Below are 18,982 nucleotides of genomic sequence, written 5' to 3'. Positions count from 1 at the left end.
GATAAGGAGCCTCCCTCCAGCCTGCGGTCTTGTGCAGCCCTGCCTGGATCTGATGGAGGAAACATTCTGTTCATCTGAAAACACCTCCAGGTCTAGCTGTGCCACAGTTTCACTTTCCATATCCCCTCAGTTCCAAACATGTGGAAAAACAGATAAAGAGAGGTGACGAAATGAAAAAATGGAGTTGGAAACAATACGAATAGAAGAAACTTGTATTTCCACGACTGCTTTGTATTCAGTTCTGACTAGGTTTTGGAAGAGAAAGGAAGAGTCCTCCGAAGGTCATTGTATAAGATAAGGAGGGAGGGAGGGAGGTGTGCAATGTGAAATATTGGTTAGCATTGAGAGCAAAACCAAACTCTATGCTGATTTTTATTAGAATAAATATCTGTACCATGATTTATTTCGGAATGGAGAGAGGACATGTTTGATTAAAAAAAACTTTTCTAATGTATGATTCTTTTTCAGGGCCTTTTACCAATTGCAAATGAAAGTAGATTAGTGTTAATACAGGTTTTGTAAATTATACAGCTTACTCTATTTTAAGCCTGACAAATTATGTTCACCAAATAGTCAATAAAAAGAAAATGATGGAGCGGTGAGCTGGGACCGGGTTAAAGGGCAGAAAACTGTACTTGAACAACAATTAAAATAAAATACAAAAAAAGAACATGATGGAATAAAGGGTCAAATGTATACCACTCCCCCACAAAAAAAAGTGACACAGGAGGGAGAATTGAAAATGCATACCCATTATTTCTTAACTAATTTTATTTTGCATAGGAAATTTTGACCCCCTTCCCCTACTTAAAATACTATGGCGTTTCATTGGACATTTCCATTTTACAACTTTTCAAATTAAAGTGTGTATTGTCCTGTCCTCTAAGTTTCTACATAAATATTCATTATTCTTAAAGTTTGTATTCTCTTAAAAATGGTTTAATTTAAAAAATACTTGATGATTCAATTGTCTATTCATTCTAAGCTGGAAATTAATCTATTTGGCTTGAGGCTAGATAGCTTACTCTCATTAGATGGGTATGTCCAAAGATATGTGACTATTTCCCATACAGTAAAACACTGGGATTTTCAAATATTGTGGAGATCTTAATCAAACTGTGCTGATTGCTTGGGAGTTGGGCCCTGTGAGAGAGGAGGAGATCAACCTAACCCAGTGACTCAGTTACATTAGTAATATTGTAAAATCATTTATTTGTAAGAGCTCAAAAGTATAATTTTTAAAATATTATTCTATATTTCACATTTGCAGAAAATTTGTATTGTATTTGTCAGATTATCCATGGTTCTATGTACATTCAGCATTGCAAAATGAACTTCTTTCAACTAGTGGGAATTGCTTTAATGAAATAATCCACATTTTCAGGGCAGACATACCTTTGAATTCCATTAATATCAGTTGATAAACCTTTGCCTCATTATAGTCTCATTATATTATACCCTCTGAGCTTTAAAGTATTTGCAATTTTTATAAAATTATATAATACTGAAGTAAAGAAAACAGGTTTACACAGTGAATTTTCACAAATGAATGCGGCTTGTTTTGCTTTATTTGAGCTTTACAACCTCATCGTAGAATATGTGTTACTATTCCCATTCTGTAGAAGAGGAAATCGAGGTTTAGGAAATCATGAATAGCCAAGCTTGTACCACCAGTGACTGAGGGCTGGAGTATTCACCCCCCACCCATTACTGCCTGGTTCCATCTGTGGTCCAGATCCTGCCTCACATGTCATCTTCTCGAATAACCTTCCCTGACAGCACTGTCCACCTCTGCCCTTGCCTGTTCCGTTAGCCCCGAACCTGTTCTACTGTGGTGTTTGCTTTATGGCACTCCTCTAAAGTCCTCATACTAATGTGCTTGTTTATTGCCTCTTTAAAATGTTTCGTAAAGACCTTTGTTTTGTTCACAGTGGTGTCCCTGGAACCTACTATCACATTTGACACTTTTATGTCTCTGCGACTAATGATCAAACTTTTGAACTGTTAGCTGTAATATTCAAAATCATGTTTTTGGCTCATGGTGTTCCGTGAATTTAGCCAGGATTTGCTTGCCTACGTGGTCCCAGCTGAAATTTAGTTTAGAACCTGCGATGCAAATAGACCAAGTACACACAGTTACCTGTAGTTCATCAGTCCCAAAGCTGCAGCAGGCAGCTTGCAGGACCTGCACTGCATACATGCACCTTAGTCTCATTTCTGACATTTAACTCTCATCAACCCTGACAAAAGTTCTGATGCATTAAAGCCCTTGATACACAGGCCTAGCATGTTTTACAGTGACCGGGGCAGGCATCTAGAGTCCTCTTGTTCTGGAGTTATGCACAGATAAAGGGAGGATATAGTTTTGAGAGGAATGCTATAACTACAAAGTGCATCCTGAAGGCCATTTAGCTCACAAGGAAGGTCTGTGTTTTAAAATAGCACTATAACAAAGTAACTACAGAGTTTTGGCAAGGGCTTCGACTATTTATAGAACTAAGTAAGGCATAGTAAATAGTGCCACAAGTACCCAGTTCTCCTTTGCCATAACCCCAAACTTATGAGAAGCACTGTAATTATATTTTTCTACTTAAAAAAAAATCATAGTAGCCATTATCAGTTTAACCATACGGAAGCTCAGACTGAGATTTCTTTTTCAAATGCATAGTTTTGATTTCCAACAGCTGCACTGGGTCTTTAATCATATATTATCTTTATGAAGCCTTTTTCTAACATATGTTAATTGGCTGTTTTCTGTGACAAATTATGAGCTCTTACTTTGATGAGGTTCAATTGCAATCATGTTGGAGTCGAGTGTGTAGAGTTTCCACCCCTGCTGGTTCCTCAAACCACTACAAACATCCGCACGTCACTGCAGTGCTGAGTAATGGCAGGATTTGGGCTGGCTGATTTCACTACAGATTTTTTTTCCACAGGATATTTTCAGCTTCTTTGTACTAAATCTGTTGCAGGGTTTGCCCTTTTTAGCAGAAGCATGCTCTAAAATTAACATCAAATCTTATTGGAGATTACTCTAATACAGTGAGAAATATTTCATAATGCAACGCCCCAGCGTCTGTTTTATCTTAATAAAATTTTAGTGCATTTATTCTACGTTTCTTAAAGGTCAGTCAGTTGTGATGTTGGTATATATTTTCTAAATCACCAGCCTTTTATAATAAGTACTTTTAATTTCCCTCTGTTGAGAATAGTTACTTATTGAGATGATTGAGTATGTATTTCTCTCCCATAAAGAAAATGCACATACTGTTTTTCCTGGGTGTTGCTGAACATCAGCATGTTAAAGATTCTGTTGTATTTCTCTTTACGATTATATCTGTTGGTCAAGTGATAAGAAGAATTACGTGTTCCATCAAGGTTCATGTCCCATAGGATGCGTAGCATCCATTCAAGTTCTCTATCCTAATGTCAGTTTTTAATGTATGATTAGGATGAACAGGTATGTTCTAATCCATCTGCTCTAAGAACTGTGATAAATAGCCAGCATTAGATACCAACAGATGATCAGTGATACTCATGATTAGAATAGATATGAGAAAATAGTGTATTTGTTCCGATTCACAGGAAAGTAGTCAGGGTCATTGACGAAGGCCTACAGAAACTGGGTCAAACAGAAGTCACATTGGGATTGATGTGGCTGTGCTTCTGCCTCGGCGTCTAAAGTAAAGGACTCTGCAAAGGGCGGTACTCCAAAGCGGAAGCTGGGGGTCGTATTTTAAACTCCGTACAGGTATTGGAGTTTAAAATAAGAGGAGCCGGAGGTGAACAGGAGAGCCACTCCCCTCGAGGCTGTTTTTAATCAGCCATTTCCCCTGAGTGGCTCACAATCAATGAGTTCTAAATCCTGAGGCTACCTGTGCTCGGAGGAAGGCCTGGGAACGTCATTACAGAACTTACAATTGAAAATATGTGAAAAAATTAGAGCAGAAATTCAAGGTAAGAAAGGTTAACTTCAAAAGTCTTACTTTGGTACTGCTCTTTTAGAGGGTCAGAAATAGATCGTGTCAAGTGTTTAAAAAATGGAATATTAAACTCAATTAAATGCTGATACTATATAACAAATCATGCTAAATACATCAAATTAAAGTCATTATTAATTTATGTTAGCCAGACCTGCTTAAACATGTATATTGTTTTGAAGAACGACATGTGGGTCGATTTCAGCATGAGTAAATAGATAGGAAATTTTTGTTTTGTTCTGTTTCGTTTTTCACCAATAGCACTATAGCTAGGGAGAATGGCTTCAGGAGGCCTGCGTGAAACTTCCATGGGGCTGAAGTCACTCCATGCGCTGCGTCTTGAGTTCGTGTACACAAGGAAGTTTAGTTCCACTTGACAAGACACATACTTAATTGGTTTTAAGAAAATAAACCAAGGTAAAGAATGATGTGTAAATGAAACCGAGAACTTGTCACTTCACTGTATGGAAGCCCATGAGCCATGTGGCTTAATTGGGGCCAGTTGGGATCATTTCATGATTGCTGTCAGAAGATCAGATTTAATTCTCCTTATAAGAAGACCACAGTGGGATAGAGTTAAACAAATTGCCATCGGAGGTTTCAGATGAACAAAGCCTTAATTAGGTTGATTAGGATGCTATAAAAGAGATGAAGAAAAATAGAAAAATTGATGAATCACTGGGTTTCATGTTAAGCCACAGAGAATAGCAATATCAAATATTTTGAGAGATATTACTGTGGCATTTTGTACATTGTATATATTAGTATGGAAGATTTTTATGTAAACTTTCTAAATCTCTAAAGTCTAACTAGAGACTAAAATACATGACATTCAGTGTGAATAGCAGGTGACTCACCCCGCATTCTCTCCATAATGTATCACAAAGATACTGGCAGGGCCACCGTATTTCTTCCCATCTCGAGATCATCTTAAAGTGTTAAATGAACTGAAAAGGTAAACAAAAGACAAATTATTTTAAGTACATAATTTTTAATCACTTAACATAATATTTGAATATAGAATAAAACAGAGCTTTTGCTTACAATGTTCTTTTAGCCATATCACAAAATTAATAATGGGATTACTTTTTGGTAATAATATTCAGGACTACCCAGGTGTCTTAAAATGGACTCTTGCTGTTTCATCTCTACAGCATGAAAAACAAAAATGTGTTTTTCTGTTTGCTGCAGTTTTGCAGGAAAATGTTCTCTCTGTGCACACACATGCACAAATGTATTAGTAAGGCTGGAGGTGGGGTCCAATACATAGACTTGTGAGAAAAAAAATTGTAGAGTTTTTCCATTCTGATAGTGAAATATGATATATTAAATAAAGATTAAGAAAATAATGAACATAAGATTTTTTTCTGACAGGGTCAAGAGATGCCTCAGAATTCAGATTTTTGTCATAATAAGAGGAAAATGTATAATAGCAACATCGCCCACTTAAAGCCTAGCTTGCTTTGAAGGCTGACAATTTCATTTCACTGATATCAGTGTTGTACAGTGCTTAACTTGTTCAATAACTGCAACAAAAAATCCAGCTGCATGCACTTTTGAGGGGCTCCACCTGGGGGACAGAATACATCCTGGGATGCTAAATACTAGCTCGTGCTTGGTGATAAGGACACTGGAGAGTTTACCTGTACGGTAAGCCCTGGCACATCACTAAGTGGCCATTGAAAGAAAATGTGGTAACTGCCCTATCATGAAAAATTAGGAAATCAAAGACATGATAAAACTCTGAATTAATTACTCAATATAATGTGGGAAGACTAAAAACTGCGGTGCGGTTGAATAGCACAAGACTCTTGACATATTTAGACCATTTGGAGTTTATTTTGGAATGAGGATTAGAGAATGTTGTTTAAGCTGCAGTGTGAAAAATGCCCAAGATAAAATATACCGCGAAGAGCCATGATTGGGAAGCTATGCCTCCTTCCTGTTTATTAAATTGGTTACAGTGTAATACAGTTGTTTCAAGATGTGTGCCTTCTAAATTCTAGAACTGTGTAAATAAAATCACTTTGTGGCAGTGTTAATGGAAGGTTAGACCCACTTATTAAATTAATTGCAGGGGTTTTCAAAACGAGTTCGTTTTTAGCCTTATTATATTTCTGACATACATTTCATCTCCTTTTGTCCTTGGGGAAAGATATTAAAGTAGGACTAGAAGCATTAATGTAGAGTTTTCAGCAGCCGTGGTCATTGGGAAAATTGATATATTTCCCTAGTTATTTCTACTTTTGCAGCCTGAAGCTCTTCCATGACTGATACTTAAGAGAAACTTCTTAATTTTTGTAACCTTCTAAATTTTTTTCTTCATAGAGTGATTATTGTTAAAGGATAAATGAAGCATTACCTGTTAGAAGCTTTTTATCGTTAGCTCTGCAGAGAGAAGTCTTCATGCTGTATGCACAGACTCTGGTTCACTTGATAGTCACTGTGTGATGAGACTGAATTTACATCTCAATGCAGAAGCAGTCTTACAACTAGTGGGCTAGGTTCCCAGTACCACCATGTACCCAGCACTTCACCTATAGCACCAGAGTTAATGATCGTAACCATGCTGCGAATGAAGAGGTGTGTTCCCAACTTTTTGTAGGGCAAGAAAACAGGATTCCAAGAAAGTAAATCTTCATCCTGTAGTCACTCAGCTTCTAAGTACCGAGCCAGAGTTCTCAAACCCTGAGCTCCCTAACTTCAAAATCCAATTCCGCTTTCATTTCTTATTCCATGTATGAGATGCTGTATAAATATACGGAGGATTAATTATCAGATTATCAGTTATGAGCCTGCTTTTGTATAAACAAAAATATGAAAATGTTCTTAGGTAGCAGTCATTAAAAATACTGACTGCAGAAAATATTCATTTGAGATAAAAACCTTTAATTCAATAATTAACTAATAGTATGCCGCTGATAGAACTACCTACTGCATGCATACGTGGCCCACAGATTTTGAGGAAGACAGGCAAACATGTAGTTCCAAGTATGAGGAGAGGTACAGAGTAGGAGCAACGGTGCTGTGAATCCTTTTATGGGAATGTGATGTGATCGGGAGAGCTTGGAGTGCTTCCGGAGGAAGGGAAAGGGAAAGGAAGGGAAGGAGTTAGGGAGGCACACAGGGGAAGGAGGAGTATCCTGGGCAGAAGGAATTGCATGTGCAAAGGCCCTGTGGTAGGAAGGAGTGTGGCAGGTGGTAGGAAAGACTGTCAATATTTGTTATTTGGGTGTGTGATATTATGTTCCTGAAACTCGCAGGTGACTCAAAATTCATCATTTTCTATCTACATTGATTCTAATGACAAAGAAAGTAACTGTTTGGAATGATGGTATTTATCCAGCAAGAAAGAATGGCTGCTCTTTTATCACCCTGAGGACAACGAGTCTTGGCTATGTGTCTTTAAAATGAACTCAGCTTTCATTCGTAGCCGGGGTAATGATGTGACATTCTGTATATGCATGGTAAGCTTAAAGAGATAAGGAGTAACTTTCAGGACCAAGGAAATATTTCCCAAATCATAAGACATCATGTAATCAAGTAACAAGAAGAAGAATTATTATACCTTTTGAAGTTCAGAATACCTCTAAGGAGAAAAAAGTAAAAGTTCTACTTGTTCCTCTCAACCAAAATATAGTTAGATGTCTCACATCTTTCAAACATAAAGTAGAAAGCTAAGTGTATCTGGATGCACCATAATGAGCAATGTTTTGCACTTAAAATAATAATGATTCATTTAATTGTTTGAATCAGCAACTGGGCTTATGATCATTTTTGCCCCTTCCTAAGTATCCGGTCTGTATTTACTTAACACTATGACTTCTTCTGTGATATAGTGTATTTAGTTTTCAGCCTTGAGTTTTCACAAAACAGTACGTGAGTCAGTGAAAAAGTTATTTGCCAATGTGTGTAAAAGAAAACCAGAGTTCTTTCTTTGCAAATTGACATCACGTATTTTAATGTTCTATCATTTTTCATAAGCTGTGTTTATTTAAGTGACTGCATTGTGCTCATTATAGCAAAATACATGCTTTGCACTGATAAGTTTAGCAGGAGAGAATTAATTTCTTCCCACATCTTTTAATGTGGCATGGCAGTTTCACTCTAAGATCAAAACACATAACTGAAGGTTATGTTTAATTTCTAAATCAAAGTGTTGTGGGAAGATGATTGAAATCTGAAGATGACTCAGATCACTTGATACGTGGTTTTCTTCCTACAGAAACCTTATGGTAGACTGCCATTTCCATGTTAGAAAGAACCTGATAGTGATGCGATTAAAGTAGTTTCACTGTATACGGAAAGTTTGTGTTAGTTACTTCAGTTCTTAGTCTTTAAAAAAAAAGAATTTTGTAGGCTTCAATACCGTAGGAACCTCTTCCATCCACCCAGTATATGTACTTTTATTAACTATGGGGACAAAGAGGTAATCACTTAATTTTACCAACATTGATTTTTGGGACAATTTTTGTGTTTCTATTTTGACCAAAAATATAATATTTCCATTTGGCTCTTTGCCTGTATAAAATTGTTCATTTACCTCGAAGGGTAAATTAAGTTTATGTGGCTGCATTAACTGTTTCGATTTTTCTGAGGCATGATAGATTAATGGTAATTGAGGTACAGCTTCTGCACCAAAGTGAATTTGTTGGTTTTCTAATTTTCTATTTCTTAGAGCAGTCAGGCGAAAATACTAACCTAGGGCTAACATGGATTTTTCTCAGGTGTTTTAAAAATAGAAATAAAAATGCTGTCCCCATGTCTGGATTTCACTCATTGTCCCTTATCTGAACCACTCAAAGGCCTCTCTGTGTGGGGTGTGCAACCCAGTACACTCAGACAGTTCTGCTCAGAGAAGGAAGTGAAGAGTTTTGGTTCCCATTTTACACTTCTGGAACAGTTTAGGGAAGGAAGCACCTTTACACCTTTTATTGTTCGTGGTTGCTGACATCATATCCTTCCCTGACCAGTCTGTGCGTGTTTCCTGCCATTCTGTCAAGACTCTTCTGTGTTACTGGGAGGGATTTGTAGGAGGGAGGGAGAGATGGAGGGAGGGCAGAAGGGAGGGAGGATGGGAGCAAGAAAGGGAGAGGGAGGGAAGAAGGGGCAGAGAGAGAGGAGGTGTGTATCACTCGAGGGAACTTATTTATAAATGAGAGCCAGTGGGAGAAGGATCTTTAGCATCTGTTCACAAGAAAGTCTTCTCTACTTGGGTCTCACGCCACTTTGCCTTCATCCGTCTGCTTGTGCCAAACTCAAAGTGAACAGAAGCCTGCCATAATGAAGTTCCCCTTTTTAGTAAGCAGCCTGATTTTATTTTTCTTATACTTAGGTTGGCAAAAAGAAAAACAATGCAGACGACTGGAACTCTAGAGAGTGTAACTATGGTTGAGCATTTCTTTTTCTTTCTATTTTTTTTAATTACTGATTGTTTCTACGGAACTCTGTCATTTTCCAAGAATGCTGCTTTCATGTGGAAAGAAGTAGCGGCAAGCCTGCTGGAATTATTTTAAGCTTATGGTTGATTGTACATGATGAAAGTTTTCCGCATAACTTGAAATTCTACTACATGTAGTTTAGGTAGTATAATCATTTCTTCATATACATACAAAACAATTTTACAGATTACTGAAGTTATATAATCTCTTTTTTAGCCTTTCGAGTCTTCTTACAAATTAATGCTTGAAACCAACCTTACAATATCATTTCTGCATAAAAATCAGGTTTGAGAAATAGTTATGCAGAGAAAACAACTACGTAACTGTTGCTGACCTTCCTAACTCTTTGAATTTTTACTGACAGCCTTGAAATGCGGTGACTCATAATCAAATGCTCGAGGCCATATGTTCCATGACACATTTTACTTCAGGAAAAGAGTCACATCATCACTACATATTATTCTGTGTATATACTTAATAATATAAAACTTTGCATTGTAGGAATGTTCAAAAGGCAATGCTTGAAGAAATACTCATTTTTACATAAATGAGGAAATATTTTAATTGTATTAAAATTTACACTTGGTCCTCTATACATTACCTTGCCTATTTCAAAAAGGAAATTATATTTAGTGGCATTTTATCATATATATATATATTAATTAAATTAATTTAAAAATCTCCTCACTCTGCTCTTTTCAAAAAATCTCTCGTTTCACAGTTGTGAAATGAGGGGTTGTGATACGGAGGAACTCTTCTGAGTTTGGTTCATCAGGAACTCTCCCTGTCTTTCTGAGGAGGCTTTTTCTCCAGGGATGTTTCTCTACTTGTCTGGTTATTTGTGTTTTAAAATCAGGATCACTAGAAGTTCTTCTTGCCCGCCCCGTCACCACACGCTAATCTGTTCACCCTGACCTTCCACCTTCAAGTGAATAAGCGCTTAGGCAGGCGTAGTCCTGTAAACCGATCGTGCCACCGGCCTCAGCTAAATGAAAGAAAGGAAATTGTCCCATTTGCATTTGCTGTGGATTCATGGGCTGGCTTTTCTGTTGGCTTTCCTGTGACAGAGGAAGTCTGTTTGTCTCTGTGGGGTCTCACACATGCATGGGAAATACCATTCTAACGTGCTGCTTGCTTCCAAGGTAAGACTTTAGGAAACACAGGAAAGCTGCCCAGTTGAGTGATGTTTGAGACCATCTCTAAACATAGATGAATACAGGGCCAACAGTGAATATATATATGATGCAATTGTGCTTTGTGGACTTTTCATATTTTAATGTGATTCAGTATGTCTTAGGATAGCTAATTTTTTTCCTGTGTATTTGTCAAATGTGTGTTATTTATAGAACTCTAACACTTCTGAACTACTTCCAACATTTAGAATTACTGCTGGGGTAATAAATAGTTTTTGATAAGTACTGTGTGGTCATGATGTTACTCAATACATGTGTTCTCAGAGGCAAGAGTGAGCTGCAGTTTACTAGAAAGGTTTTGGGCAAGAGAGAATAGATGGTCTTAGTATTTAAGCAGTGCCTAATCCACCAGAACTAATTATATCATAATAGCTCATGCAATTAGATAATCACAGAAAACTTAAAATTGTAAAAAAAAAATTACTCCAGGTGGTAGAGAATTTAGAAATTAAATTAAACAAATCAAAAGAGAGCTGATGATCAGGCCAAGTATATAACAGCTTTCCTGTTCCAATAACTTTCAGTTGGAGCCAACTGATCTATTAAATAGCCAGGACATTGGCTTAGTGTGACATAACAAAGGTGGGAATTTATGAGGTTGGTTGTGAGACACCAACTAAAATAAACAGGGAAATTCTGAGGGGTGTGTAAAGTACTTGCATTCTTTGACATGAGATGGGTTAGAATAATTGAGGCTGTTGCTTGCAAATGAAGAAGCCATTGTGAAATGCTTTCTTGTTCACTTCCACACTGCTCGGCATTTCACTTTCATTACATTCAGATGTACTTTAAAACAAAGTCATATATATACTTTTAATACTGTGGATTTTCTGGGTTTATCTTACATTACTGACGATCGTTTCTTTACTATTAATTCATGGCCTAAAGATATCCAGTATACAATAACAAGCTTTTATAATTTTGTATCTGGCTCCCCAAAAAGCTGTGATATCTTTTCAAAATATTTAAATTTAGAGGACTGATGGCTTATTATAAAAAAGCATAGGTATAAATAAAATAATATTCTAATTTTTGCACCTTTCTTTTTTCTTTGTATAAATGATTATATTTTTGGATTCTTGTATTGAAAATATAGCTTAAGGGCTTTCAAAAGGAAAAGAGATCTCCCTGCTGATAGCTGCTTGTTATGTAAGATGAAACATCACATATTCTTTTTACAGCATTCTCATAGCGGTGGCTTTTTAAAAATAAGATTAAAAGACTTAGATTTAAATTAGTTGGCATCCCCATATACCAAACTGCACTTTGATAACAGTCCACCCTATTTGCATAACGAGGGACAACGTTATCACCTCTGCTGTCAAAACAGGAGACTGTTTTCCCTTCAGAAATGAATTAGCTGCCCTGCTTAGCATACACAGGTACATAAAGGTTCATTAACTCTCTGATTTAGGTAATTTTTCATAACAGAAAGGTGCAAATAGTCCCCTCATTCTATTTAAAATATTAAGAAACTCTTTGCAAAAGATACATTTTAACTGTCAGGTTTTAAAACATAGTTTTCATCATTTAAATTACTTGTTAAAGTACTTATGAGATGATCTTAATTATAAAAACAAACCAATCCTACTTGGTGTGCTCCTGCATGTGATGTACTGTGTACTTTTAACAAGCACTTATTTTCATTCATTTGGTTGGCTTACTGCCATGTAGTTTTATTTTTTAAAAATTAGAATACGATAGTTCTTATGATACTGACTTGCTGCTAAAAGGGTATTGAATGTCTCTTTTTTGTTCAGCAGGAACGAATGCAGGAATTTGGGAACTGAGTGGTGCAAGTGCTGAAGAAGGAGATTTGTTTGGAGGAAACAGGAAAGAGAAAGAAAAGGAAGGAAAAAATACATAATTTCAGGGACGAGAGAGAGAAGAAAAACGGGGACTATGGGGAGAAAAAAGATTCAGATTACGAGGATTATGGATGAACGTAACAGACAGGTGAGTGGGATAAACTTTTTTCTTTCATTATTTACATGTTGTATTTTAGTACATTTTCCCCAAATGTGGTCAGGGTCCTGAAAAACATTTTGAATTAAACGTGGCCAGTTTAAATGCTAATAGTCTTTGATATGTAAAATGAAAAAAATAACCTTCTCTTGTAAAAATGTAGTTTACACATTCATGATTAGTTAGTTTTTACTTCAACCTGAATTCTAAGTGAGAGCTGTATTTGTGTAATATATAAATAGCTTAATAATTAAGAGTTAATAAGCGTAACATTGCTACATTGCACGCATCACCAAAGATATTCGAATATTCATGGGCACAAGGCTTTTTGTGGTTATCCATTTTAAAGGTTTACATTATAGGCTAAATATCCTGAATAAAAATAACTTTTATTCCATTCACAAACTTTGAAATGCATGCAAAATATTTAACATGTCCTGACAACAACAACAAAGAAAACACCCACATAACATATGAGTAATGTAAAATATGTAGGCAAGGAGTATTGGTTAATTCTACCATTTTCTTTAAACCCTGACTTCTATAAACATCGAGGCAGATGATCTTGTGATTTTTCCTAGGGCTCCAATGGTAATATCTGTGTGGTACAATTCAGGGTCCAGCACAAATAATGCCCCCTGTTTATTACAAAATCTTTTATTGCAAAGTCATAAGCCTGTAATTCTGTAACAGAACACTATCACACTCAAGCACACCATATGACCTTTTAGGTGAAATGATCAAATTAAAACTATAAATTATTACATCCATGGTATTACCTTACAAACCACACTTAAGCAGGCCTCAGACCCTGTATTCTAAAGATATTACACAGCTAAGTGCTCTGTTCAACAAATACTTATTTATCATGAGTATCTGTGACTTCTTCATATGTGGGATGTGTGGATGTAGCCAGACAGTGTAGAGAGAGGTGTGAATCATTTGCTTGAATTCTGATGTCGAATACCAAGTCGTGGTTCCTGGGAGAAAACACAGTACTGCCAGGTCCCAGCCACTGCAGGTGGACAGTGCAGCCTACGAAGCAGGCTTTCCTTGACTGGGAAAGAGAAGATGCTTTTGCCTGTCCTCCCTTCACACTAAGGGAAACTAAGAGGACAGCTTCGGGGATGCCCTCTAAGGCTGTAATGTCCCCCAAATAAAGATTCTCTATCTCTTTTGTTCCTTTCTATCTTGTTGGACTTGTGAGACTAGAACTGATTCCTGGTTTAAAATGTTATGTTGTAAAATGTGTAAATTATAATGAACAGAAGTTATTATTGTCAAAGCCAGAATGCTATTGAGTTAAAGAAACTTTTTGATTTTTATGTTTATAATTCCTTAAATTGCTATGTTCAAGGTACCTATGACTTAGGTACCTTAGGTACCTATGACTAAACTATTTTTGGCTGGAAATTGAGCTAAAGGATGCATAATGCTAAAATTTATAATGTATTCCATTACTGTTTTCCTGCATATTATTTATTGCTATGAGTCAAGTCAAAAAGCAATAATTTCTTCAATATAAAACCACAACATTTTTAATCGGTTTATAGATTGAAATTAAAATTAAAATTGAAATATTGAACATCATGTACCATTGACTTTTTAGACCCAGTTATTTGGACTGGAATCCATTTTAGGTACAATTAAAAACTGTAAATTAGCACCTACACTTCATTAATAATACCGAGTAATTTTTAAATATATTTTATTTTTTAAGTTCATGAAATGTATTATATCATCCTTTTGCTTGCAAAGAAGAAAGAAATTTTTTCAGGCAGAAATCATGAACTTTTATTATGCTTTACAAAAGAGCATAAAACTCATGCAGGAATACAAGAATTTTAACATCCTGCTTTTGAGTAAATAATTGAACATCTTTTAATAATTTAAATATAGTTGTATCTATAATTGCTATGATTCTCACCCATGTTAGAAGAAGAAAATTTATTTAAATTCAGCTTCATTTATCTTTCTATTAATCCTGAATACAATTTTCTTGATTTTATTCTGAAGAATTTAGGCTCTTAGTCTTTTTTTTTCCTTTTTTTCTTCTTTTTTTTTTAGTCATTATATATAGCAGGTCTTTTAATTCAATACTCAAACAGAATTAGTAAATATGAGAATTGCCATGTTTTGAACATGTATTTCAGTGGTTATTTTAGATGGCCATTGACAACTTTCAACAGCCCTCTTACTACAAATGTTTGTCACGTGCAACGAGTGGCCATAAGAACCATTTGAAGAGAGCTTTAAAAAGATAAGTCCCTTCTAATGATTCACACCAGCAAATCTGCCATAGTATATCCTATGAGTAGGGAGGAACCCCTAAAATGAGCTGCCTTTAAACTACGTGTTCACATGTTGAAAAGAAAAAGGTAACTGCTTTGCCCCTGTGGAAGCTTCCCCCACGGTAGACTCCTTAATGGAACCTCACACAAGGGTCCACAGTCATCTTTTCTTAAAAGTAGTAAAAGTCTGCTCTGCCACTGCAGGTGTTTATTTGGCAATACAGAGAACAGGGTGTGTTTTTACAGAATAAGAAATTCTGGTATAAAGTGTGAAATGAAATATTGCAGAGCTGATGTGATAAGTTGTATATCATTAAGAAATGAAACTGTTGTAAAACAGAGTGGCTAACTGTTTAAATTGAATTTTGCCCTTATTTTGTCTTCCATAATGGAAATAGGGAACAGCTAAAATTTAGAAACTCCAGTTGTATACCTGTAATAGTTTAGGGGAGAAAAAATAGTAACAGCTTCTTAAATTTTCCAGTTTCTAAGCTTATGAAAACTACTTATTTCTCAAATGCTAACCTACACAAGGTGGATTTCTTGGGCCAGTATGTAAAAATAAATAAAATCTTAGATTCTCTCTTTGTCTGGCAAAAACTTTCAGATAACTTAATAAAAGAAGCTACAAGTTCCAAGAACTACATGCATATTCTTCCATTTAATCCTTATCAGTCCCCTTTATAGCTTAATAATTCATTTATTTATTAAATCAACAAATATTATTGGATTGCAATGTGCCTAGCATTAAGGAGTCAATGGTGAACAAGAAGAATCTCACTCATCTTATCAACTGCTGCAGAAGTCAGCAAACTTTTTCTGTAAAGGGCCAGAGGGAAAATATTTTTGGTCCTGTAAACACGCAGTGACTGTCTCAATGAGTTGTGAAAGCAGCCGTGGGCAAGATGCAGGGGATGGATGTGCTTGTGGGCCATAGTGTGGGGACCTCGGGCCTAGAGGATGAGTTCGGTCATGACACAGGCAAATATAGAATGAAAGTTGTGTTCATAGATGCTATCAATGAAATTATCAAAGTGCTGTGAAGGAATAATAGGAGGTGTTTAATTGTTTTGAATAATTGTTCAGACTGGGGTCAGAAAATGCATCTGGAAGGAAATGCTAAAGGTGGGAACATTAAGACAGTCAAAGTCAGGCAGGTGGCAGCATTCCAGAGGTAACAGTATTTGCAAAGCCACTTCAGAAAAGAGAGTGCCTGCTACGAAGCTGAAGGAAAGCCCATGGAACTTGACCTTGGTGCGTCTAATTTTGGAGAGATGAGATCGGACTAGGCATGGCCCAGACTGTGCAAAGTTTTGATGGTTGTCAAAGATTTGAGCCCAGATCTTTCAGATTAAAACACAAAACAAACATAATTTTCTTAATTGAATCCCATTTCATACTGTATAATATAGTGTTTAGGTCATAGCCTTTCCCAGTTACATCCTACTGCATCCAGTATGATATGATAGTAATGAGCATGGTTTTAGAGACACACCTAGTTCTGGTGCCAGTTCTGCCACCTACTAGCTGTATGACCGACCCTCCCACGAGGGACTTAAAACCTCTCTGAGTCTCATCAGTTCCCTGGTCAGCGGTAGAGTGAGGATTAAAAACATAATACTCATTAGGTCACTGAGATGATTGGAGAGAAAAAGTAAAGCACCTAACATATACTAAGTGCTCAATGAATTTCCATATTAAGCTATTTCTATTAAGGCTCATGCTCTTTGAACCATGAGCTATAATGTTAGCGTTAATGTGATTTGCATCAAGAGATTTCCTGCTCTGTGTAGCCCATTAAAGAATGATACCTGAACCTTCATTTCACAAGTGCTTTACCTTAAAAGGGTATTGGGGAGATAGGAGGAAAGTGGAACTGTAGGGAAGGAGCACAAAGGTGCCTTTGGAAGCCGAAGGGGGTGAGCAAGTCATTTCAGAGCAAGAGCTGGCTGATGGAAGAGGATGGCTGGTGGAGAGTATGAAAAATCACTCAGAACATTTGCAGAGCAGGGCAGGAAACAGAGATGGGGAGAAGCAGTTTTCTAAGGTCTATGTACTATGGAACTTACTGTCAAATGTATGTTACTAACCAAATTATTTTGAGCTATGGATCGCCATTCTTACCACTTCCGACCTCCAGCTTATTCTAACCCTACAATTTCAAGCTCTCAGTCTGCATTTTTTTTATTTTTACTCAGTAGGTACCTTCATCAATTAGGCAATAATCTTGCCCTTCTTCGTCTAGTACTATTTTTACTATACTCTGAAACGGCCATATTTCTTGAGTTTTGTCTTTGTATGATTCTTTTTACAAACAATATGCCTAGAAATCTGTTATATCTGTTGTATTAAGAAGACGTGTCAAAGTTAGGTATGCTGAACCTATAAGCTGTTGACTTGTATATTTGCATTTAAATTTTCCAGTTTTCACACTTTGAAAAGATAGAAGAGGTAAACCCAAATTTATCTGTGTGACTTGTTATTGAAAGTACGTATTTGAATAACCAAAAGAGAAAATTATTTGACAAATAGCACAGAGCCTAATGCAGTAATGTTAAGGAGAAAAGATTTTTAAATGTCTTAAGTTCTTTTCTTCCACAGATCTGGCACACTAATAGTTTTTGCCAGCAAACAAAATTTTATATAATTATCAGTGCAATAACTGGAGCACAAATTAAAGACAATTAGCAACATTCTCCTGTTAATCCCCTTATGACTAGAAAGAATTCATAAGAATTCATAAGAATCCCCTTATGACTAGAAAGAATTCAGAGTTCATAGCTGTTAAATTGTGTAACTTTTTCTCTGAAGATGTATTGATTTCCTTAAGTGACTCTCTTTTATAAAGAAACAAATTTTACTCCTTTCTCCTGTTTTCCACTATTTTGGATTCTTCTTAATTTTAGTGGAATTTTTACTATAACATTCGTTCCTTCAAGGTGGTAACCCAGAATATCAGTAAATAAAAGGAGTAATTACAGTTCTAAACTTGAGAGTTACAGCCTACTAAACTAATAGAAAATTTATTGAAATTGAGGTGGATTCACTCTTTAAATGTGAGGAGCTGGATAATTTAGAAATGCAAATTAATTGCTTCAAGAAAATAACTTTGTAATGAATAGTAAACCGTGAGTTAAAAAAACAGAGTAATCATCACACTGTTTTCCTTTGTCATCTCCACAAACAGAACTTCCAGACTTGTCAGTTGCTGGTATTCATGTCAAGCAAGTGTGTGTTGTTTGAGAGGAAATTATACTTTAAGTAATAGAGAAGAGTTCTCCATGTTAAGCAATGAATATGTGGAACATCGGTTTAGATCAAGTGAAGAAAAATTTCAATCACTGCAAAAGTGTTGATTTTTCTACCTCTAAATCCAAAATAAACCTGCAAATACCTCATATTCAAGATTTTTATGCCTTTCTCCCCTCAGTATCATTTCTTAACAGCTGATCACCTCCCTTACAATTCTATTAAAATTTTTATTAAGCTCATTTTACATAAATGAAATTACCATGTATTATAGTAGTTTATTAGGACATAGTAGTACAATACATCTCAGAAGTGAATTACAGGGTATATTGATGCATCCTGTGGATACCTACTTAAAAATTCCCCATGTGTGTAAGCTAAACCATTCTTTCATTAATCTTAAAAATCACCAAGGGGAAAAGTTTTTGTTGGAATTATTGGTGATTGAAGAGACTGAAGAAGAAAACATAAAAGAAAAATGAGAAAGTGTACTTTTGAGAATTTTCAAGTCAAGGAAAGCAGTAGCCAGAATGCTCAGATGTCTAACAGCTATGACATCAGGCCACTCATTTGTATCATATTCCTAGCAGTCTGCAAACAACTCACAAGTGGTCTTCCCCCTATATGGTTGAATCATAGTCGAGTGCACCACATACTTCTTATATGTCCAGTAAATGTGGGACATTTTATATTTATGTGAGCTAGATCTATCCCTTCACTGTCAGTAAGGCATTATCTCAACTGCGGTCAGATTCGCTCAGCTGTCCTTTGTAGAACATCCAAGGGAGGTCAAAATGCTTACAAGGGAAAGGAAACTGTTTCTCTAAAATTCTATTACTGGGTTTAAGAAATCAGCTCCCCAT

At 36.1% G+C, this 18,982-nt stretch overlaps 1 protein-coding gene across 15 annotated transcripts in view; it reads left to right on the top strand.

The window, feature by feature from the left end:
- MEF2C (myocyte enhancer factor 2C) overlaps positions 1-18,982 on the top strand; it is a 159,751-nt gene that overhangs the window by 60,215 nt on the left and 80,554 nt on the right. For 9 of the 15 annotated variants that reach the window (XM_037032004.1, XM_037032012.1, XM_037032018.1 and 6 more), the window contains one exon: positions 12,375-12,570. In XM_037032004.1, the coding sequence (XP_036887899.1) occupies positions 12,517-12,570 (54 nt within the window). In that variant the 5' untranslated portion in view covers positions 12,375-12,516. Of the gene's footprint in view, positions 1-9,140; positions 9,282-10,267; positions 10,564-12,374; positions 12,571-18,982 lie in introns of those variants that run through there. The other 6 variants (XM_037032006.1, XM_037032005.1, XM_037032011.1 and 3 more) reach the window with 5 other exon arrangements.

The sequence above is a fragment of the Sturnira hondurensis genome, unplaced genomic scaffold (assembly GCF_014824575.4).
Source record: "Sturnira hondurensis isolate 20B ecotype Veracruz unplaced genomic scaffold, ASM1482457v3 Scaffold0021354, whole genome shotgun sequence".
NCBI classification, from domain to species: Eukaryota; Metazoa; Chordata; class Mammalia; order Chiroptera; family Phyllostomidae; genus Sturnira; species Sturnira hondurensis.
Note: the sequence above shows the minus strand (reverse complement) of the source record. Positions and strands in the feature narration are given on the sequence as shown.